Below are 23,372 nucleotides of genomic sequence, written 5' to 3'. Positions count from 1 at the left end.
TATACGGTGCATCCCGTGTAGGGCGGCACACAGCCGTCGATCTAATCAATCAACGGTCTACATTAAAAATCAATTATAACCGGTAATAAATGATTCTTACCGGTCATAATTAAAAATTATAACTTAACCATTTATTGTCGAGATCGATGACCCCTGTGCGTTCTACAGAGTGCCTTATAAGGTCTTGCACTACATGAAAGAATTGTCCAAATCCTTAGTACATCAGAGGTGCTTTATTAGGCTTTCGGAAACAGTCTAATGTGAAATTAGACTTTAAGAATAGAGTACTGCTATATACACCGACCATTTTGGACCGAAACCGTACCGACGGCCGCGCGCGGCCGTCTCCGGCCACCGGACGGCCGATCCGAGCCGTCCAAAAATTTTAAAAAAAAAAACCGAGGGGCCTAACGCGGGAATCAACGTCATCCGATGTGTGTAGGGTGCTTGATCTAAACACCCTATTTTTCGTGTATATATGTATACACGAAAAATAGGGTGTTTAGATCAAGCACCCTACACACATCGGATGACGTTGATTCCCGCGTAAGGCCCCTCGGTTTTTTTTTTTAAAATTTTTGGACGGCTCGGATCGGCCGTCCGGTGGCCGGAGACGGCCGCGTGCGGCCGGAGACGGCCGCGTGCGGCCGTCGGTACGGTTTCGGTCCAAAAATGGTCGGTACACATAGGATTTTCCTTAAGAATATGGATACCCACTAGGAAATTCTAGTGGACACGACCTTAGTTTTGTTTTCTTGGGAAAAAGAGAAAGAATGGTCACATCACAGAAAGGATTTGAAAACATCCACGATTCCACATGTTCTAAACTAAAGATTGTTAAGTTGGGTTCGTGAACTAGCGGTCCGTTTGCAGGGGCGGAGCCACCTTGAGATAAAGGGTGGCATCCGACTCCCCTGCCTTCTAAATTACAATGGAGATAGTTATAGTTTTCATATCAAAATTGTTTACTTGATCTCATTTTTATATTACAATTTGTCCCAGTCCGTTTAAAAGTTTGGAACTTGAGGAAAAAAAGAGGGCAAAATAAAATATCCTCACTTCTCCCTCCAAAAAACCCCCCAAAAATATCTACTTAACTCCTTTTTGTTTACCATTTCAACGTTTTTTTTTTTTTACTATCAAGTAGTATGAAATAAATTTTTTTTGTGCTATAGAAAATTGACTCCACTATCAAGAATTTCTGGCTCCGCCCCTGTTCGTTTGGCGGACAGAGAAGAGAGGGGGATGAGGGCTTTGGGCGGATAAGCAAATCCAAACTTTTTCTGATCTGGTGTTTGGTTCTCCCATTTGCACGCACCCGAACTGTTTATTTGGCGGATAAGCTAATACCCCTTATCCCATTGACCCCTAACTTATATTTGGATAGATGGAATTATATATTGGCGTGCCGTTCATGCCTCTCTCCAGTCATTGTTGTATTCTCATTACAAGGGCAACTAAAAAAACTCTCACACTATTTCTATATTTATCCACTCACTTTTATTCATCCATTTCGGACATCAAACAAACTATCCATAGTTAATGTTGAATTCTTGATTAATTCTCCCTAATTACTTATCTATTTTTTAATCCACATTTTTTGTTCTCGAATCCTTATCAGCCCGCAAAACTCAGCGTGTGAATTAGGTGGTGTGACAAAACTTCGAGTTACCAAAGGGTGAAGAATATTGGGATTGGGTCAAACAAAATAGTGTTATCACCACAGCCGCTAATCTTCCGGGTGGGTTGGCAATGATTTACCCAACACAAGCCGAAAATTTCTTAAACTTCTTTTTATTTTTACTAATCGTTATATATATGAACTTATTTCACCTTCGATCTATATATTCTATAATTTTTTTTATTTTTCTCGTCGAAACAAATAATTAGTCCGAAGGACTAAGATGAAAATCTAAAGAAAAGATTATGAAAGTAAATATCTTTTCACGAGGTTCTTTTGCGAATATTTTCATTTTAACCCAACGCGTGGAAGAAAAAATAACGCTAAAGATATAGGTACCGACCAGCCGAGAGGGAAATCGTACCGACGGTCGCGCTGGGCCGTCTCCGACCACCGGAAGGCCGATCCGAGCCATCCAAAAATTCTAAAAAAAAAACCGAGGGACCCCTCGCAAGAATCAACGGCATCCGAGGTGTGTAGGGTGCTTGATCCGAGCACCCCTTTTTCGTGTATATACACCCCTTTTTTTGTGTACATATATATACATGAAAAAGTGGTGCTTGGATCAAGCACCCTACACACCTCGGATGCCGTTGATTCTTGCGCAGAGTCCCTTGGTTTTTTTTTTTAGAATTTTTGGACAGCTCGGATCGGCCGACCGGTGGCCGGAGATGGCCCGGCGCAGCCATCGGTACGATTTTCCTCTCCGGCCGGTCAATGTATATAGCAGCACTCAAAAATAAATTCATTCTTCACTTTTTTCTGTCACCTCACTTTCTCTTATTTTTTTCATTTTTTTTAATGAAATGAACATGAACTAATTTTTAGTCACGGGATTAGATTTATTACCGAAAGAAATAGATAATACAGGATTTTGCTCCAGTTTTATTTGTAATCCGCTCTAATGGATGGTCAGATTGGCCCCCATACCTAGCCGAGGTGCACAAAAATTATAAGAATAGATAATAAAAATTAGGGCCACCGACCATCCTAAAGAGAGAAAAGAAAAAAGGAGCATGGGAAACCATGTTTGTTAAAAGTAGTTATATATGGTAGTCAGCCCATGTTCGTTTTTGTGACAATTGACAACGAGAGAGAGAGAGAGTATGCAATTTCAATATTTCCTTGCCTAACGTGTTAAATAAGGTCCATCCACCCTCTATTATAACAAGACAAGAAAACTTGTTTTCCACGTACTCGGTTTCCACCACACAAGAAACCATGAGAAACTTCCTAAGAAATGAGGTACTCCAGCAACTAGCTTAGCAAGTCTTCCCATCTCTTAATTACTAGAAACTTGTCGTTGCCATTTTCCTTGTTTTATTGGTGAAATATTATTGATAACTAGATAAGGGTACTGGGTACATCGAAGAAAGCAAAAAGGAAAAAACACCTACGACATGATGTTGATGCTTTGTTTCAAAAAAACGCCTACAACTTGTCGTTGCAATGCTCTGCTACTTGTTTCCCAAATTCCCTTGTGGGAACAAGTTCGAGTGCCGTGAATCTTCGGATGATTTAAATAATCTATATCGATCTTTTTCTTTTACTACACCCTTTGAGTTTGTTTTTTTTATTTTTAACCAAACCGCCCTTTGAGTTTATCCATATTCCATAGATGTTTCTCACGAGTGAGTCATGACGTAAGATGAAACTTCATTTTGTAGAGCATCTTCAATCCAATAATTCACTTCTTCTTTTTTTACCTCTGTTTCTATGTTTGAAATCATCAAAATAGTATATTATATGGAGAGAGAAAAAAAAGTGGCTTTGAATGGTACTCTATTACAGTCAACCCCAAAGCCACCAATACTCTATTTTCTAGAAAATTTACTTCATATCTAGGAAATTCAACACTTCCCCTTAAAACTCAAATTCAAAATTTCCCAAAATTTTGACGTCTCCGATTTGAAGCCATGGGTTGAAGATTTGAAGCTATAGGAGCATCGATCTTCAACTCATGGCTTCAAATTGGAAATGTCAATTTTTTTTTTAAGACTCATGTGGCATTTTTGACATCAAACCCTTCCTCTTCAATCTTTTCATCAAATTTCTTATGTCAAACGATTCTTTCTTAACCAACAATAGCTTTTTTTTTTTGAAGAAAATGTAATTTGGCATGGGGTGATGGTGGTGTCACATTTGGCAGCCGTGAGAGCTTCCTTCAAATCCACGTGTAATTGGCATAAGGAAGGCAACTTGGTTGGATGGGTTCTAGTTGTCAAAAGGAGCCGTTACTTGCTCCACGCCACTTTTGACCTCTCCCGTTGGAGATGCTCACATGAGGCAATGCGCTATTGCCCAAAAATGGGCTAAGTAGATGGAAGACTCACTTAACATTGTGAAAGCCCAACCCAGTTAATGTTAAATGATTGGATCAAGTATCTATAAATATCGGATTGAGCTAATTTTTCGTAGAGCACTTGAAAAAATATTTAATATTTAATGAACGACTTGGATTGTTTGTATGAGATCCGTAGTGGGCCCCACACAAAAATCTGTGCGGGATCTGTGTACAACAAAGTCTGTGTCAACAGACTTATTTGAACCCGGTTAGTCGAACAATTAACAAAATTTCCGCCCATTTGGATCCTAAAACAATAAGCCCAATCAGTTCAAACCCCACAAAAGAAACAGTAGGCCCAATCACATGTATAATTTGGGCCTTATGATCGATCAGGCGGGGCTGCATTTGACAGAGATTATGACCAACTTGGATTCTACCTTCAGGATGGAGCTTTTTCGCCTCTCGCAGCATTGCCGCCTTTGGTGTAATTGTCAGGGATAGTAGTGGAACTGCTCAGTTTTGGCGGTGTGGGAAAGTGAAGGTGTCTTCAGCTTGTGCGATAGAGGCATGGGCCCTAAGGAGAGCTTGCAATTCAAAAATTGAAGCAGATTATTCTCAAGTGATTTTCGAGTCTGATAGTCAAGTGGTGATACAAAGCGTTCAAGGAAGAATTAATTGTCCATGGGAGATCCATACTGTGGTGGAAGATATCAAGACTTGGGCTAAAGGAAGAAATTGGTCCTTCATCTGGGCTGGTAGAATGAAGAACAAGGCTGCTTATTGGTTGGCTTCTTATAGTATTAATAGTTGTTCTTCTATTCAATTGGGTTGTATTCTGCCCGATTTTGATTCTATTTTGCATAAAGATTGTAACTCCTGATCCGGTTGCTTTTTAATCAATGCGACATGTTCAAAAAAAAAAAAGGATTCTACCTTCAAAGTTTTCTCAGAATTTCAATTACAAAACCTAGAATTTCAATCTCATGTAAATTATTTTTTAATTAAAAAGATATAATTACGAATGGTGTACCAATAACATTTATTTAAAAGTTATAGTAATTAAATTAATGGGCTTTCTATTTAACCCCACCCGAATTTCGGGCATTTTTTTATAGCATTACTCATTGCCAATTTGTCAAGCAAATTTAACAAGTATTCAACAGGCACACCCTCAGGTTGCATTCTTATTCTCTATAGCTGCTAAAGCCATTAGAGAAGCAAACTAAAGTTGTTGAGCTAGTCTTATTTACCGTTTGCTTTATTGGTCAAATTAAAACTTTCACAACTGTCCAAAAAAATAACATGTTATTATAACATAAAAGATTCTTTGTTTGCTTAAATAAGAATATTTGAATTATATATCTGAGTAATTTTAATATTTTATGTTGGATTATATGTCAATATATAATCTGGTAATCGCACAAAGTGTTGGGATAATCAATACCGCGAGATGTACTTATTAGTTGAATAGATTATTTTTGCACTAAATTTTATCTTGATAAAAATGATTCATGGGTGTTTTGGCTTAATAATGAAGACACATTATCTTTTGTATTTACTTCATTTATTTACATTTATTAGTTTTGCTTTAATTTTTCATGAATTATAAATACGGATCAACGAGAAGAATTTTAAAAGGTAAAGATTATGGATTAAATTAATATTTTTTGTATTAGATAAAATTTTGTCTTTACTAAATTTTTTTTAAGATTGTAATCTAATATTTTAGTTTGTAAATTTCTCTCATTGAGATAAGCCAATAATTTTTTTTAAAAAAATCAACACAAAATCAATAAATACAAACAAATTTGAATAAGAAAAAAAAACAATCTAGCTTAATTAATTTAAACCTCCCGTGCTTAGCTAAATCCTCACCGTCTTTTAGCTGTCAAGTTTCCATACGCCCCTCCACCCCGTCATTATATAACAGTACAAAAACCCTAGACACAGTGACACGGTTCAAACCCTACTTCTCTCTCTCTACCAAATCAGTTAACCGAACACTCTACTTCCTCTCTCCCTCCCTCCGAATGGCAGATCCAGAGCACAGAGACGCGGAAGAACCGGCCGCCGGCGAAGACGAAGACACCGGAGCACAGGTCGCACCGATCGTCAAGCTCGAAGAGGTCGCCGTCACCACCGGCGAAGAAGAGGAAGACGCCATCCTCGATCTGTAACTCTCCCTCCCTCTCTCTTGTGAATACCTAGGGTTTCCGTGATCACTCTTAATCTGATCTGTCGCTGTGGATATTTGTTTTGCAGGAAAGCCAAACTTTACCGATTCGACAAGGACGGCAACCAGTGGAAGGAGAGAGGCGCTGGAACTGTGAAGCTTTTGAAGCACAAGGTTACCGGAAAAGTTCGTCTCGTTATGCGCCAATCGAAGACTCTCAAGATCTGCGCCAACCATCTCGGTCTGTTGCCCTTTGGCTCTCTCTCTCTCTCTCTCTCTCTCTCTCATAATTGACTTCGTCTCACTCATGTATCGTTTTCCAGTTATTGCTACCATGTCGGTTCAGGAGCATGCAGGAAACGAAAAGTCTTGCGTCTGGCACGCTGCGGATTTTGCTGATGGGGAACTCAAGGACGAACTCTTTTGCATCCGATTCGGATCGGTGGAGAGTAAGTATTTTGCTTCACTTTTTCTCTTCGTTACGTGGATGTGATGATTCGCTACGCGAATGTGATGATGTGTGGCTTGGCAGTATTTTGTAGTGGGCTGAACAGTCTGAATTGGTAGTATCCTGTTGTTGAGTTTGGATTCCTTTGACTAGCTTGGGATCTTGTGCCAAGTTTATGTGTAGGATATTGCTAGTGCATGTTGGGTTTGGATGTTTGCCTTTTCTGGTTTGTAGATGTAGATTAACGCTGTATAGTATGTTGGCCATTAAAAACATCAATCACTCAAAAACCATATTTGATTGAACCAAGTGGTAAGATATTGGAACTTCTACGAAAGGGACAAAAGTCCCTGAGATATTAAATTCTGAGTGTCAATGTAAAATAGTTTCTTCGAATGATTGTCACGTGGGGTTTATGTAAAAGCCTAAAAGGTCTCAAGAGACTTATAGAGTTCTGATTTAGCAAAAGACAAAACCCAAAAAAGGAAAGAATACCGTGTTTTGTATTTTCGAGGGCTATTGGCATCACAGTTTTCAGATAGATGGGGAGCATTTTGTAATATCACAGAGAACGAATTCTGAGTATTACCATTGTCCATTGACCGCGACATCAGTTAGTGGTAGAAGAAACGAAGCAGCTGCATTGTCGCCCCGCTGGCATGATCTGCTTGAAGCTTCTTATGGCCATGGAGCAAGTCTTATAAGGGTTGACTCTGACCTTTCTTTGATGTCTCTGATTTTTGTGTCTTTTGAATCCTTCACATGATCAGCGATCTGTAAACAAGAAATCTTGTCCCACAGTGTGGTGCCGTCTACTGCCTCACTAAGGCATAAGTTAGCAAGTTTGTGTGCATTGAAAAGAGGTTCAATTTTGATCTCCCCGTCTATTTGAGGTCATCGGTAAACTCCCCCAGTGAGGAATTTCTCCACATTCATGGGGATTATCTCAATCAATCAGCCCCGAGATCTAACTGTAGGTCAGGGCTGCCTTCATTGGTTGCTTGTATTGACGCTCTTCTTCATCCCTATCAACAGCTATTCGGGGTGAAAAGGGAAGAAAGAAACAGAGGATTAAGTATAGCGTTTGAGGGTGCCTCACACTTCAATAAATTACATTGCTTTTAGCTCATTAGTGTTTGGGACACTGCTGTGTATATTCCCAAGGAACTAGGTTTAGTTGCGTCATTTTTCCAACTTGGAAGTTTGAATCAGTACAATTTGTTCTCTTACTTCTGGCCAAAGCTTTTATTATCTTTATTAATTCCTTGTTGCTTCTGCCAATCTCGGAAAACTTTATCTCACAGTCTGGATTAACTCCTAACAGCCTCTCTTTCCGTAGTTACTCCAGACAAATGCTGGTTTAGCTTTTATTAGCTGTATGCTGCATTTCAGAAAAGAAACTGCATTATCGAATCTTGTGTTAATATGAAGAGAAGGAAAAAAATTGTGTTGGTTGATTGGTTTGCATATTAATGCCCCAACATTAATCCTTCAACCTTTGCCTATTATGGCTTGAATTTCTGTCACTTCCCCCAGATTACTTTTATATTCGTCACTCATTTCTTGTTCACATAATTCTCTCTCTGACTCTAAGGAATCTATCGCACGCCTTTACCCCTCATTTATTAACTTATTATGGTTATTTTTGCATTTCATTGTGCTTATTATTATGTCTTATCAAAGTTGGTGATTCAAATGTGCCATATAATCAAAACTAATTTGTTTGAGCTCTTATTAATTTTGTAAATACATGTTTGGAGTTTTGGACAATTGACTTAGGTAAGGGTATGTGATGTGCATGTCTAGTTGGGCATGCACACCCTCAATAGTCTACGTGATTAGTACGTCCTTGCATACCACATATTAGCTTATAAAGTTACAAGTACCGCTTACCCAAAAAGTGTCAGTTGAAGCTAACCTGAGTCACCTGACACTTTGGCCAATACCCTCACCCATCATGTGCATATTACTACTTGCAACACTTTGGCCCTACCCATACCCATAACCATCCCCACCCCCATCCTCATCCGATAACATGCATCTTTCCAGGGAACTCTATGAAACAGTAAACGGGTGCGTCCGATGTGGCCACAATTTTATTCTGATTTGTCAGATTGTGTAATTCTGCAGAAACTGTTCTGCATCATTTACTTTCTTTATAGATCATGATATTTGTGGCAGAGGAATCTGCTTTATCCAACTTTGAGGCGGATGAGGGGCTCTAGCCTCTAGTATCTCTCTAAAGTGATTAAAAAAAAAAAAAGGGTAGGTGGAAGCAACACTTGTGGAAGAGGAATGCCAAACCACTGCTGCAATTTGTGTTTCTGCATGGGAGAATGGGTTTACTAAATCAGCATATAGCTGGAACAATGTACGTATAGGCTGGTGCAAATGATACTACTCCAGTTAAATTAGTGTGCAAATGAGTGCGCACAGATCGCTGGTCAGCCGAATAGATTGTACCGCATCGTCACAAAAGTTAGATACGCATTTTTGTGCCTTCAAGGAAGAAATACTGAGCAATGACTAAGAAAGAGTTTTAAAATGCAATTGCTGTCCTCATCGGAACCATTATCAGTGGTTCTATTGTTGTTACCATATCGAGTTTAGAAAAGTGTACATTACTTATTTGTAGTGTGGTAAGGTCAATTACCACATATTGCCTTCTTGACCAACTGCGGAGTCTTTGGCAGTTGAATTGGCTTGAACTCCTGATTGGTGCTGGTTATTTCCTGAGTAATCTGTTTTTTGGTTATGAACTGATTTGTTGAAGGCACATAATTTTTTTTGTTACCTAAATACAGGTTTGATTCATATTTGTTTCTCAAAGCACCAAAGTGGAAATCGTTATGAAGATATAAGGCATCTGTCACATTTTATTTATTGTTAATAACTCAATGTCTGAAATCAAGGGAAATGATAATGCCAAAACTATTTTTGTTGGTGTCAAAACTGTTTTTGTTGGTGCCAAAACTCTAGTGCACAAAAGGCTTGTACCAGGTGCAATTTACAAGACTTTTATGCATTGGAGTTTTGGCACCAACAAAAACGGTTTTGGCATTATCACTAGCCGAAATCAATTGTTTAATGGATTGGGTTTTATAGTCCTCATCAGATATTTTGGTAGTTTATTGTCCCGTAAGTTTCATCAGGCGTTCCTCCATCACTCCAGATCTTTCCCCTGAACATTTTAGATTCATATATATACCTTCATTATTTTCTCTGCAGATTGCAAAACCTTTATGGAAACGTTCCAAGATGTAGCTGAATCACAACAAAAGAAAGAAGAAAACAAAGATGCATCTGCTGCTGCTGGGCTGCTCGAGAAGTTGAGTGTTGAAGATGAAAAAACAGAAGACAAGGCCAGTGAAGAAGTCCCTGTTGCAGCCAAGGAGAAGGAATCTGAAAGTGAACCTGTGAAAGTCGATGCAGAGAAAAAGGGAGAGACTTCTGCTCCTTCAACTTAAGGTGGGAATGTCGGTATTCCTTCCAATGTGGCAAGGTTACTAGTCTGACCTTGTTTACCACCCAATTCTCGGTATACTCTGTTAAATGGTCAAATGGAGTGGCGTATGGTTATGGGTGAGAAATGGTGTGGATTTGTCAGTCGGTCATTGGAGTCTTTGGTCAGTATCCTTCGAAATCCGAGTCCAGTTTTCGTGTCATGGTTATCTTGGTTCAGGGTGGTTCTTAGTTTGCCCTTCGATGTACTTACTCGCCTGGTGAAGTTTCTTGTCAAGTTATTCTTATGCCGGTTTTGTTTCTATATGCTTATATGAACAGAGTTTTTTTTCATGAGATTGTAATCTTATTAAAAAAAAAAAAAACATATTTTGGTCAAATCTGGAGCTTTTTCTATTGGTATTGGGAACATCTGATGCTGCTGGTTTGGGAAGCTGGTGATTGGGCTGAAGTTATGCATGCTGTACTTCTCATCAGCCTTTGGCTGTTGCTATTTCAGCTGCTATTTGCAGGTGTTTGCTAACTTGAAAAATTAGGGTTAGATGAACCCTACCGCTTGTGGGTGTGAAGAAAGTAGAGGTATTCGATCTGAAAATTCTTCATCAAACAGGACCTGGGGATGCACATGCCAATCAGAGCCATCGATTGTTCGGCAAAAATTTGAGTCGTCGATTGCCAAGATGAACGGCCAGATGGGGTGCTCGGCACCGCTGCCAAGCACTCCCTCCTGGCAGCATCTCCCATTCCCAACAAATGTGAGAGATAAGAAGACACAAGAAGAGAAGAAGACAGGAAATGATTTTAATTTTTAATTTGTGGTTGAGGAAACGAAACATATATTCATAAACCAAATATTACGTAGGACTCGCTGATCTTGAAAATACGACGACGTCCCAAAAGGTCCAAACCAAAATAACGAGAAATAAATAGAAATAAATAAAGATTTGCCAAAAATAGAGGTCGGTTTGGATGATGTAACTACGATGACGTCCAAAAGGTTCAAACCAAAATAAATAGAAATAAATAAAGATTTGCCAAAACTAGCGGTCGGTTTGGATGATGTTGGAGATATTGATTTACTCATGGAAGTGTTTGGAGAAAGTTGGAGGGATCGTATCAGCATTGGAGTTCAATGTCCTGTTGAACCTACAACAGAAGACAATTCTGTCAGGTGGCGTCAAGGCCGATTTGATTTTGTTAGAATTCAAAGATTTGTCGTCGAGGATGATCGGATTTGAGGGCCAAATATCTCAGATTTGATCACCTCTGTTCTAGAATGGTGGCGTGAGTTGGAGAACTGCTTCGACGAGTCTCAACCACAAAAGGGAGAGGAGTAAGGGAGGGAGCCGGTGAGAAATTCATACTCGAGGTCTGAAAGCCCATCCAATTCTACTTTTGCAATTAGGAGAGAGTTTCGATTTAGGGAAAATGACGGCCAAGGACGTGTTTGATAATTTAATACCCACCAATGACATTTTCAGCATTAACAAATGTTCTCAAATGTTCTCAGCATGTCCTTGGCGGGTATTAATTATCAAAATACGTCCTGGGCCGTCATTTTCCCTTCGATTTACAGAAAGCTCTTTGTAAGATACGTGGTGTCACATTCCTCTCCTAGGGGAGAAAATCACAGGAGTGATGCTGAGGTCTCAGATTTGTTGCTCGTTGAGAAATCCGAACCTCTGAAAAATTACATTATTTGGAAATTAAATAACCAATGGTAGTTACGCTGTCTACGCACTTATCTTGAAGAAATGAGTTCCAATTCAATATGATCATAGGTTTATTTTCAATATAAATGTGTTCTAAAATCATATATCAATTAGTCGTTGATCTGTGCGATTCTTTGTAGAGTTAAAGTTCTTGAAAGCGAAATAAGCAATTTAAATAATCGAAGTCACTTGTTGCTGAGACCCAAAAGAGGATCCGTTTCCATAACTATGTATAGCCTATAGCATGTTTTTTTGAAGTAAATAAATTACAAAGCAATAAAAAGAAAAAGAAAAAGGTGAAGGTAGCTGCAGCTTCTTCCCTTTTAGTAGTTTCCTTTTCCTTTTCCTTTTCCTTTCTTTTTAAATTTTGTTTCCATTTTCTGTTTTGTTCTCGAGCAATTTGATTTCTTTTCAAATCCTAATAACTTGGAGACACATAGTTTCCAAGGTTTTGCAGTACAAAGCAAAATTAACGAATGGAAGAAGGCAACATAAAATTCGCTAGATAAATGCATGGAACACAACTTTAAAATACAGCTCCGGATACAACTGTCTCTAAAGCCGTTTGATGTATGTGGGTCCGCATTCGCTAGATAAATGCATGGAACACAACTTTAAAACACAGCTCCGGATACAACTGCTTTTAAAGCCGTACGGTTCCGAATACAGTTGTGTTCGGGGTTGTGTCTGAAAAGCGAGTTCCAAACTTTTCCAATTTGCCAGGGTTATCAATTGTCATCGATCAACCTTCTGTAGTGACCAAGACCAAACAATAAAACAAACCCCACTTTCAATCATGCTGTACAGCAACTCTCCTCCGTGATCTTCTTCAGTGATGGGCAGTTGCATATCCCAATCACCCTTTAAGCTTCCCTTCCCAGCAGGCAATGGAATTGAACAGCCGAAGATTGCCATGGACCATTAAAGCAAAAGCTCAACTCAAGCTTCAAAAAAGTCGGCTACTTCCAAGTTCCAACTACCCATTGCGGCTTTTAAAGCACTTTTTTTTTCTTTTTTTTTTCTCTTCTTTTTTCGCCTTGTGAGTGAGCAAACTGAGAAATGAGAATGTTTTCACCTTTTTCAAAGGACACCCATGATTCTCAACCAAGTGATTTAGCTTAGTGAGTATAACCTAATAAGAAGGCAGGGTTTACACCTTTACAGGACGGAAGTCCTTTTCGTTAGTAACTTCTTAGCAAAATTTCTTTCAAAGTCTTTGAGGTAATCATGGGTACCGACATGTGCAGAAATTTAAGCAAACTGATATTTACAGAAAGTTAAGCAACAAAGAAAATCTCATGAATGTATAATGCTTTGTATACGACCATTGGATCAGGGGCCTGGCTGATCTAATCATTGCAACACCACATCGTCGTATGTAGGCAGTAGGTAGCATCACAAGAAAATTAACTACAAATTCGTCCATTTTATTTCTGGTGGGCAGTAATAATCAGAGACCTTTTTCTTGTTCTTTACTTTCCTGCAGTCAGCATCCATCGAGTACTGCTATTGGTACCGACGGTACCGTAGGGAAAATGCACCGACGGCCACCGGACAGCCGATCCGAGCCGTCCAAAAATTTTAAAAAATAAAACCGAGTGGGCCTACGCGAGAATCAATGGCATCCGAAGTGTGTAGGGTACTTGATCCGAGCACCCATTTTTTCGTGTATATACACGAATATACAAATATACACGAAAAATGGGTGCTCGGATCAAGTATCCTACACACCTCAGATGCCATTGATTCTCGCATAGGCCCACTCGGTTTTATTTTTTAAAATTTTTGGACGGCTCGGATCGGCCGTCCGGTGGCCGTCGGTGTATTTTCCCTATGGTACCATCGGTACCAATAGGATTTCTGGCATCGATTACCATAATCTAGGTTTTCCACTCTACACTTTCCCCTTCACAAGCAAAGAGTAGGAAGTGCATTTATAAAACAGTAACGAATTCGATGTCAATTCACATGGCTGTACCAGATGGGCCTTGGAAATCAAATCAGATTGACCTAATGAATTCCAACCTCCCAATCTGTGCCTAACACTTGGACAACCAGCATTCCAAAGAAAGCTCCACAGTTGGACAGTTACAATTTTGCAATCAATCAAATCTCAAATGTTCATACAAGTCATGCTTTACATTACCTGAAAAACATGGTGGTGGTGTTGGTGGAGGGGACATTAATGATTTTCAAGAGCTAAAAAAGCTTCACAAAGGAAATATGTAGGAGTCATAAGGTAAAATTTGAATAGAGAATTAAATAGCACCTAACATGCCCACCTTTGGACAGCTACTCCTCACGGGCATCTAATGCTAGCAACCTCAAAAATTCTTTCACCTACTTAAACATCTAAAGTAAAAGTGGGGGGTAAAAGACAGAGGAAAACCACATGTGTAACAGAGCAAGAGTGCCAAAAGTCTGAAATACCCATCTAGAAAACAGAACTACGTATCTTGAACTAGAATTTTGAGATAAATGTGGGGATGCAGGCGATTTTCAAGGAGTATTAGCCTTTCAGCCTTAGGTGAGGATACCTTACTTCAGAAGTAAGGCATGCACAGAAGGGAAAATCAAACGGTTCATTTACATCCCATCTCTTCTTGCAATCTTTCCACTGGCATCAGAGCAGGAAATAAAAAAATGCCGGTCGATGACGACGACTCAAGGATGGCCTTCCTCAGAAATGAACTGGAGGCAGCTCTGGCAATGAACAATTTGCTGGAGAAGGAAAATGTGGAACTAAAACAAGAAGTGTCTCGTCTAAAAGCACAGGTTAGTGCCCTCAAAGCACATGATAATGAGAGAAAATCCATTCTCTGGAAGAAGTTGCAGAACTCCATGGATAGCATAAGTACAGAGAGATTTCAAGAGAAAGCAACAGTTCAGTCTGACATTGCAGCAAAAAGTCGAGCAGTGGAGAGTTCAAAGCCAGCGGAAGGTTACCTCGAATCTACAGCTGAAAAGGAGAAACCCCGAAGAGTACCACAACCACCACCGCCAAGGCCAATTACTTCAGCCCCTTCGCATAAGGTAAATGAGTATAAAGTACCATCACCAACAGCGCCACCACCTCCACCACCACTGCCAAGAAACTTGTTAGTTCCATCAAAAGCAGTGCGTCGCGTGCCAGAGGTGATGGAATTCTACCGTTCACTTATGAAGAGAGATGCTCAAAAGGATAGCACAACTAGTCCTAGAGGAACATCTCCAGCTATAAATCCCAGGAACATGATTGGAGAAATTGAGAACAGATCTACTCATCTACTGGCAGTAAGTCTTGCAGCAACCTGCTCGTGATATCTATTGACTAGCATACCATTAAACACTGCTGAAAGTATTTGTTTTCCATGTGCAGATAAAGTCAGATGTGGAAACACAAGGGGAATTCATAGATTCATTAGCAAGGGCAGTGGAGACTGCAGCCTTTACAGATATGTCCGAAGTGGAGACATTCGTCAAGTGGCTAGATGGAGAACTATCCTGCCTGGTTGACGAAAGGGCTGTATTGAAGCATTTCTCCCAGTGGCCAGAGAGAAAGGCAGATGCAATGAGGGAAGCTGCTTTCAGCTACAGAGACCTAAAGAACCTTGAATCTGAAGTTTCATCATTCAAGGACAACCCAAAACAGATTTTGACCCAGTCCCTAAGAAGGATGCAAGCATTGCAAGACAGGCAAGCATATACATCTAATGGGTACAATAAATTATTGATACATTTGAACTGTACTCATTACATCCTGAATTTAATTATGTGCAGGTTGGAAACAAGTGCTAACAACTTTGAAAGAATTAGAGAGGGTACAGGCAAGAGATACAAGGAGTTCCGTATACCCTGTGAATGGATGCTGGACACTGGTGTGATTGGACAGGTAGGTGGTAAATTGATGAGCTTTAACATGAAGGGCAGTGTTCTAAAAATCGGAATTAACCGGCGATTAATCGCTGGTGGGACCTATCCAACTAGATCCAACTAATTGTTATGTGCCGATTAATTGCCGATTACTAGGCCTCGAAGCTCGAAGGTGACCGACTATCCGACTTGCGCCTAGCGACTTTTAGAACACTAATGAAGGGTGTATGGTTAAGCCGACAACAACACTTAACCAATAGTTTAGTAAACAATGTGACTACATGTTTGACAGTGGTGATGTTGATAAATTTAAGATCCAGTTACGTTTTTTACATGTCATGCATCCGTCATCCCATGAACCCCGCCATTAGATCACTAGAAAACATGGGGGGGGGGGGGGGTGAGAAGGGGAAGTAGCTCTCAACCAAAATAAATTCAGCATTGTGCATTTAACATTCAGAAAGACCCACATATTTCCACAATTGAGTATTTATTTTTTACCTACAACTGGGTTGTGCGATAGAATCTGCAATAAACACGACTAACTGGTCATCCTGAATTCGGCAATTTTACCTCTTGTGAGCTCATGATTAGGCTCTTCCTGATCAAGCTGCCAAACATTCCTCTACCCTATTTACAGATGAAATTAAGTTCATTGACCCTGGCAAAGGCATTCATGAGGAGGGTAACTAAAGAACTGCAGTACAAGGAATATGAAGAGGATCTCCTGCTTCAAGGTGTTCGATTTGCTTTTCGAATACATCAGGTAACATTTAAAACCTCTCAACACAGAATCTCCGCCTCCAGCTCATTTAACCAACTGCACATTCTTCCAGTTTGCAGGTGGCTTTGACGCAGAAACCAAGCATGCATTTGATGAACTAAGGAAGGTTGGAACATGTCAACAGAAGCCATAGCATCCTCCTAAAAAGCATGGGATGTTAACATGATACAGTATGGAAGACTGCCATTATGCAAACTACTAGCACTAGGCGTACGTGTAAACTAGTTTATCGTAGGAAGGATTTTTACAAATACGAGTATCTGGTTAAAATTCCAGAAAAGCGTTTCTGTATAAGCTTGATCCGTTTACAACATTCCTTTTACGAATTGAGGCACAAATAAAAACTAGCCTAAAGCCTCAATATCTTCACTGGCCGATAGTCTCTTTCCCACCTGTTTACAAGTCCATTGAGATGGCATAATTGGATGAAGTTTATGAAGCAAACCCAAAGTCAACTAATCTTGGCATACAGACCAGACAAAACCAGATAACTTCCTGTAATACAGAAATCCCCATACCCTCGCACATGTATGCAAATGTTAACTAGCTGCAAAAAGTGCAGGACAGTGGGAATACAAGGGTAAGTAACATGGCGTACCTAATCGAAGGTTTCAATTGGAAGGTGGCAGATGCGAATGCGATAAAAAACTGGCACTATTTTTAAATGGAGTAATAATATGGTCATACCAATTACATTAACACTCCTATCTTTCCACGATACATCATAGATTCATAGTAGAGTTAAACACGCTACAACAATCATTATAACCCTCATCACAATGAGCCAACATCCGATAAATGTTATCCAGTGTTCATAACCCGATACCTCGCTTTGGAGACAGACAAACCTTCGATTGATTACGTGGCATACGCCGCAAAATGCATGACATGAATAACAAAACACATTCTATTGATATTTGATCATGCAAGAAATAATTGCCCAAACAACACCGGGAAGGTTCAACTGGAACGTGGACACAATAACACTCAAAATCACTAACGCTCATAATCAGCAAAGTTTAGAAAAATTCCATACATCAACTGTACCACAAACAACTACCAATCTTAAACCCTTTTATTTTTTAGGCTTTGAGAAATCAAACCCAATTCCTTATTAGCTCCCAGAAACCTTAAGACTGTTACTTAGATCGCTGCCTCATCTTTCGGCGCTTTCTCTTCAACCTCCTCATACGCTTCTTCTTCCACTGATATTTTTTCCCAATAATACAAAACACACAACAGCAACATCAATCGTGCGTCAACTGAGAAATCGATTCAAAATAGCTGTTCAAATCAAAGAGACTAGCTGGAGAAACGAAAATCGGAGTAGTTACCTTGGCTCTCATGATGATTCAGTGGCAAACGCTACTTCCTCGTCTACTTCGAAGCCGTCTTCGACCCGAAACGATTGCAGAGGAGAGATTGACAGCGGCGGTTGAGGCTATTGCTATTTATAGCTACACCGGAAACCTTTTGGAAAGCCCGTGAATTGGGGGTTAAGGTCCAGTTCAGTTTGGATGTGTCCAGCCCGGTCCAATATTGATACTGTGGGCTTATACCTAGCCCACAACAATAATCGAAACCATTCAGGCCCGTTTCGCTAAGGAAATACTCTTTCCGTCCCATTTTATTTGTCCACCAACAATTGACTCAACACGTTTTGGACGCAACTAAATAATCAAACTAACTTATTTTACGGGTATGGGTTGAAATTCCAAATATAAATATTTTGTTGTTCTCCATTTCGTTTGATTATGATATATTTTCTACGTGGCCGTAATCATTCTTTGTTTTAAGATTGACTTCACATCGGAAGGTAAATGGTATTGGCATTCAAAAAATTGATGCAGACACTCCAAAATCAGTGTAATTCCAAAACTATTTTACTTTATTTTTTAAAGTGTCAATATTATTTTTGTATGTTAAAGGCACTTATTAAACATGTTGTTTCTTGAAATTGCGTCAAATATCTTAGGCCACAGGGGCATAGGCTAAAAGGTGTCTGCATCTTAGAGTAGTTTGGTATGTTAAAGGCACTTATTAAACATGTTGTTTCTTGAAATTGCGTCAAATATCTTAGGCCACAGGGGCATAGGCTAAAAGGTGTCTGCATCTTAGAGTAGTTTGGTAATTGAGATGAGAGTAAATTTTACACGGACCCTCCGTGTATAAGGGAGGGTCCGCCCAACCAATTAAAAGAAAACACCTCAAGCTTTTGCTCAGAATTGAGATTAAATTTTACACGGACCCTCCGTGTATAAGGGAGGATCCGCCCAACCAATTAAAAGAAAACACCTCAAGCTTTTGCTCAGCTTTGCTGGGACAGTCTGAATATTTTTTTCCATTTAGGATCCTATGGAGCAGAAACTTAATTATGAGAGCTGTAGAGACAAAATTTAACTATGACACTTTAGAATAATATGATCATAATGACAAGATCTTTGCATCGGTTCAAACGGATTGAAAATTGGAGCACTTAACTTTTTAACCATATTTTTTAATATAGAAATAGTTGACAAAAATTAAGTACTCTAATTTTTTAATATTATTTTAAAGAGTTATAATTAATTCTTGTCTCTAGAGCTCTCATAATCAAGTTTCTGTTTTATAGAGTCCCAAACAAAAGAGCATATACTTAAATTATGAAAGCCTTACAGATAAAACTTAATTATGCTCCTTTAGAATAATATGATTAGAATAATAAGATTTTCACACTGATTCAAACGGATTAAAAATTAGAGTACTTAATTTTTGTCAACTATTTCTATATTAAAAAATATGGTTAAAAAGTTAAGTGCTCCAATTTTCAATCCGTTTGAACCGATGCAAAGATCTTGTCATTCTGATCATATTATTTTAAAGTGTCATAGTTAAATTTTGTCTCTGCAGCTTTCATAATTAAGTTTCTGCTCCATAGGATCTTAAATGGAAAAAAATATTCCGACTGTCCCGGCAAAGCTGGGCAAAAGCTTGAGGTGTTTTCTTTTAATTGGTTGGGCGGACCCTCCCTTATACACGGAGGGTCCTTGTAAAATTTAATCTCGAGGTGATTTCTCTTTGATTTCTTGGGTGTTCTGGGTAGATTTTGAGGTGATTTTGTTTGAGATGAATGGTCCTGCTCATGCTTCACTTTCTTTAATTTATCTTTAGATTAGATAGATATGAGGTCAAATCAACTCCGTCTTTACCCAACCGAATTTAGAACTCAAATAACTTCCGCTTGATTGATTACACACTAAATGATCTCCAAATTAGTGCAATTATTTTTTCTAAATTGAGCTTTTTGGTTGAAATAAAATGCTCTAGATAATGCTTTGGCATATTGAAATTCCCGTAGGCATTGCGCGTGTTTGCAGACTGTATGTCTGCAAACTGCTTTTTGGCGACTATCCTTCTTGTTCTTGCAAGTTTGGCGACTGTATGGCATTGCGCGTGTTTGCAGACTGTATGTCTGCAAAACTGTCTTTTGGCGACTATCTTTCTTGTTCTTGCAAGTTTTTGAAAAGAAAAGAAAACTTCAAAAACTTGCAAGAACAAGAAAGAGCCATAATTTTTCCTGATTCACGTGAGAATAATTTAAACATCCAATTCATAACCTTTTGTGGACGCCTTTTCTAATGTGTTCATACTGATGGTGAATTGGCCAGTTCCGTTGGAAAAATGAATTTTTGTTTTTGACTCGGCTGAGTGAGTGTTTCATCTTTCCTCGGCTACGCATAATTAAATGTGCTTTTGCTCCAACCATATACTCGTTTCACTTTGGTCTTGTTTTTAAAGGTTGTCCTGTCATGAATGCTTTTTAACTTTGGCTTTACTACTAATCAAATCGTTACTTCTTTTTTGTACGATGATCTCATTTAATAGGTCACATTCCTGAGAAAGACTAATTAGAGAGAGGGAGAAGGGAGCGAGGGCAGCGCGTGCCGATGCAAGTGGATGAGGCGAGCTTTTGTGTACGTGGCAGTAGATGAGAGCATTCATATGTCTGTTTTGTTATTATTTTTCTAAAAAAAAAAACGTAGGCCCAACAAGTACTGACTAAGATTGTTGTGTATAATGTTGTACATTGCATTTTGATAATTGCCACGTTCTCGATTTTCAACATAAATAAATAATCTCTTCTAGAAATAAGACATCGCATAGCATAAATAATACTACTCCAAAAGAGTTTCCACCTGTTTAACTTACAAATCAAGTCTCCGAGTTTAAAGATATACAACATTGGCACTCTGGCTCAAATAAACTTAAGTATAAGTACGAACAAGTTCTCAAGTTACAAACGGTTTAGTCAAAAAAAAATCTAGAGAAATTAGTTACAAACGCATCTTTATTAAAAAGAAAGTCATTACAAAGATGATTAAGTAACTAAGCGGTGTTAGCTTCCAAAAGTCTTCAACATCCAAGCACTCGATGCATGCAAGCTATTATGCAGCATTTGAACCTGAAAATAATAATAGGTTGAGCTACACTAACCCAGTAAGAAAATCTTTTACCAATTCTACGTGCAAATATGATGACAAGTGTAACGAAAATAAATCAAGAGAATGTAGCTCAATGAATGGACTAACATTCAACTCAAGAGTATGCCAACATTCATTTGATTCAATTTAAGCATGCATTTATCACCTCTAACCATGTAGTTCACAAGTTACTAGCAATTCTAATGATTTACGACACGACCCTCTATCATAAATCCCTGCTGTCTATATTTCCACCTATTGCGTTACAGTGAACCCTAACACCGTATTACAACTTTTGACTCACACACTTACTTTATTTTTCAATATGCAAACTACGACTTCCCCATAATCACATTCTTACATGAAAACATCATATGATATGCCAACAATGCCACAAACATTTCCAAGTAATCAACCAACCAATGAGATGCATTTCAACGAGGTTTTAATCAAGTAAACTCTTATTCGTTCCTCACTAATGGAAGGCCAACGAAACAAGGATAACATCGATTAATCATAGGAAGTCAATTGAACATGCTTGAAGTAGGTTAGAAGGTATCCAAAAGGGTTTAGAAACGATTGGGGCTCAATACGGTCGAAAGGATACAAAACAGCAAAAAAACTGTCAAGAGAAGAGGGGGATCGATCCCCCCATAACTAGGGACCGATCCCTGAAGCTGCTGGGCAGAGAGAGAAAATGGGGGATCCATCCCTACGCGATTTTAGGGATTTTCTGTAGATTTCGACAGCTTTCAAGAAAGCAAAGCATAACGATCAAGGCTCAATTTCTACACCTAATCAACATATAAACACATAAAAAGGCCAAGAAGTTACTACCTCTCAACAATGACCAAGATCTAAGCGATTTGAACGAGCCCTAACTTCAAAGACTTCGAAATCAACTAAAGGCTTTCCTCCAAGCTTGACCCAATGAATTTCGAGCTCAAGAACGCGATTGGAAAATGGAATGGAGGTTGATCTTTGAGGTTTTGGAGAGATGGAGTGGAGTTTTGAGTGAGAGAGATAGACAGTAGAGAGAGAAAGAACGGTGGAGAGAGAGATACAAAGGGATGTTTTTATCTCATATACATTCACACACACTATATATACTAACATAAAAGTAAAACACACATTCACCCCCTCTAGATTCCATTTTATCACTTCAAACTATAATCCAAATAACCACCACATTATTCATATTCTCCCAATTTGACATTTAATAAACATTTCAATAATTAAAATCATACGGGTCTCTACAATAACAATAGGTCTCATATGACATGAACAATTACAATATTTTCATCAGTACTCCTGATATTAACAGCAGGTCTCATTAGTACCAATATTTTCGTGGGGTGTTTATACTAGTGATTAACATACGCAGAATAATTTTTTGGTTCAAATTTGTTCAATTTTTTTTGGCATTTGTTAGTTTTAAGCTAAACTTTTATGTGATATGAGTGAATAAGAGTGAGAGGAATTAGAAAAGTAAAAAATTATGACTTTTACAGAAATATTTTGGGAATATCCAAACAAAAGCTCAAAAAGTCAATTTTTGGATTTTTATCTTGGATATTTCCCAAAATACTTGTAAAAGTCATAATTTTTTTACTTTTCCGATTCTTCTCGACCTTATTCACCCATATTTTTCAAAAAATTGGCATAAAACAAATAAGGGAAAAAAATCGATATGGTCCCTGTAGTTTAGTGTTTGTGTCAACATAGTCTATGCAGTTTGAATTGGCTCTATTTACATTCTGTAATTTCTATTTTGTTCTAACTTAGTCTAATTACTAACTGCCGTTAGCCTCCGTTAACCCTAGACACAAATGGGTCCATTTTCTAGTGAATTACCGAACTCTTTCTTCTCGAATCTCGCAGACCTAAAGCCTTTTCCTAAAAAGCAAAACGGAATCACATTTTTTTAAAAATCGGGTTCTCTGGCCCGTGTTCTTTTTTCTAAAATACTTGAATTATTCTTCCAATATTCAAGAAGTGACCAAACACACCTAAACTCTATGTCCGGTGGAGATAAGTTTTTTCCCAAACCCCTTTTGTGGCCCGAACTATGGCCAGACCTGATTCTCCTTTACCCGGAGATATGTAGGCAGCTTGATGAAAGCTCAGTCCCATTTGAAAATAAAACCCATTTTATTTTCTAAAATTCAAACATTTTTCAAAAATATCCAAACATTTTTTATAGAATACAAAACTCCTCATTTTTTCTTTCTTTTCAAGAACCACGTAGCAATTCATAGTAATCGAATCACTTATTCAAGCCCTATTCCCTCTCACTCCTTCCCCCCGAAGGCGAACGAGACACGTTTCAGTCAAAGGTAAAATCTTGGGCGTGACAAATGGACAATGGAAACCGTGAAAAAAAATGGAGAATGAAACAATAAGGCTTTGTGTTTTGGTTCAGAGGTATATTAGGGTAAGAGGAGAATGACATATTACGGTTTTAATCCTAAAAAAGGGGCTCATTCGTGTCTGGGGTTAACGGAATCTAATGA

General features: G+C 38.7%; 2 protein-coding genes and 1 long non-coding RNA gene across 4 annotated transcripts; 2 read left to right on the top strand and 1 right to left on the bottom strand.

Moving 5' to 3' along the window:
- Positions 1-2,902: 2,902 nt before the first annotated feature.
- On the top strand, positions 2,903-10,431 carry LOC131313829 (uncharacterized). Its single transcript, XM_058342330.1, has 8 exons — positions 2,903-2,926; positions 3,030-3,171; positions 3,786-3,947; positions 4,412-4,837; positions 5,832-6,141; positions 6,231-6,382; positions 6,465-6,590; positions 9,818-10,431. Exons 1-8 carry the CDS (start codon positions 2,903-2,905, stop codon positions 10,054-10,056), a joined length of 1,581 nt encoding a protein of 526 aa, XP_058198313.1. The 3' UTR covers positions 10,057-10,431.
- Positions 10,432-14,032: 3,601 nt separating this feature from the next.
- Positions 14,033-16,784, top strand: LOC131314295 (protein CHUP1, chloroplastic). 2 transcript variants are annotated; one of them, XM_058342838.1, is made up of 5 exons: positions 14,033-15,036; positions 15,122-15,438; positions 15,523-15,634; positions 16,256-16,381; positions 16,459-16,784. In XM_058342838.1, exons 1-5 carry the CDS (start codon positions 14,320-14,322, stop codon positions 16,498-16,500), a joined length of 1,314 nt encoding a protein of 437 aa, XP_058198821.1. In that variant the 5' UTR covers positions 14,033-14,319; the 3' UTR covers positions 16,501-16,784. The 2 variants fall into 2 exon arrangements, with proteins under 2 accessions (XP_058198821.1, XP_058198820.1); XM_058342837.1 differs by having other exon boundaries at positions 14,039-15,036; positions 16,452-16,784.
- A 504-nt stretch (positions 16,785-17,288) lies between these two features.
- Positions 17,289-18,017, bottom strand: LOC131314296 (uncharacterized). The gene is made up of 2 exons (XR_009196336.1): positions 17,734-18,017; positions 17,289-17,604 (listed from the first exon to the last, which is right to left on the bottom strand). It is a non-coding gene; the product is annotated as an uncharacterized LOC131314296 (long non-coding RNA).
- Between the last annotated feature and the right edge of the window lie 5,355 nt (positions 18,018-23,372).

This window comes from Rhododendron vialii, chromosome 13a (genome assembly GCF_030253575.1).
Source record: "Rhododendron vialii isolate Sample 1 chromosome 13a, ASM3025357v1".
Taxonomy (NCBI): domain Eukaryota; kingdom Viridiplantae; phylum Streptophyta; class Magnoliopsida; order Ericales; family Ericaceae; genus Rhododendron; species Rhododendron vialii.
The sequence above is the reverse complement of the archived record's forward strand: the minus strand, read 5'-3'. Positions and strand labels throughout refer to the sequence as shown.

Coding starts and splice junctions, on each gene's coding strand:
- LOC131313829 (XM_058342330.1), top strand. CDS start 2,903: ATGAGAAACTTCCTAAGAAATGAG. Junction 3,172..3,785: donor AAATTCCCTTGTGGGAACAA/GTTCGAGTGCCG, acceptor TTTTTTTTGAAG/AAAATGTAATTTGGCATGGG. Junction 4,838..5,831: donor TTCTATTTTGCATAAAGATT/GTAACTCCTGAT, acceptor TCCCGTGCTTAG/CTAAATCCTCACCGTCTTTT.
- LOC131314295 (XM_058342837.1), top strand. CDS start 14,320: ATGCACAGAAGGGAAAATCAAACGGTTCATTTACATCCCATCTCTTCT. Junction 15,037..15,121: donor GATCTACTCATCTACTGGCA/GTAAGTCTTGCA, acceptor TTCCATGTGCAG/ATAAAGTCAGATGTGGAAAC. Junction 16,382..16,451: donor TTGCTTTTCGAATACATCAG/GTAACATTTAAA, acceptor ACATTCTTCCAG/TTTGCAGGTGGCTTTGACGC.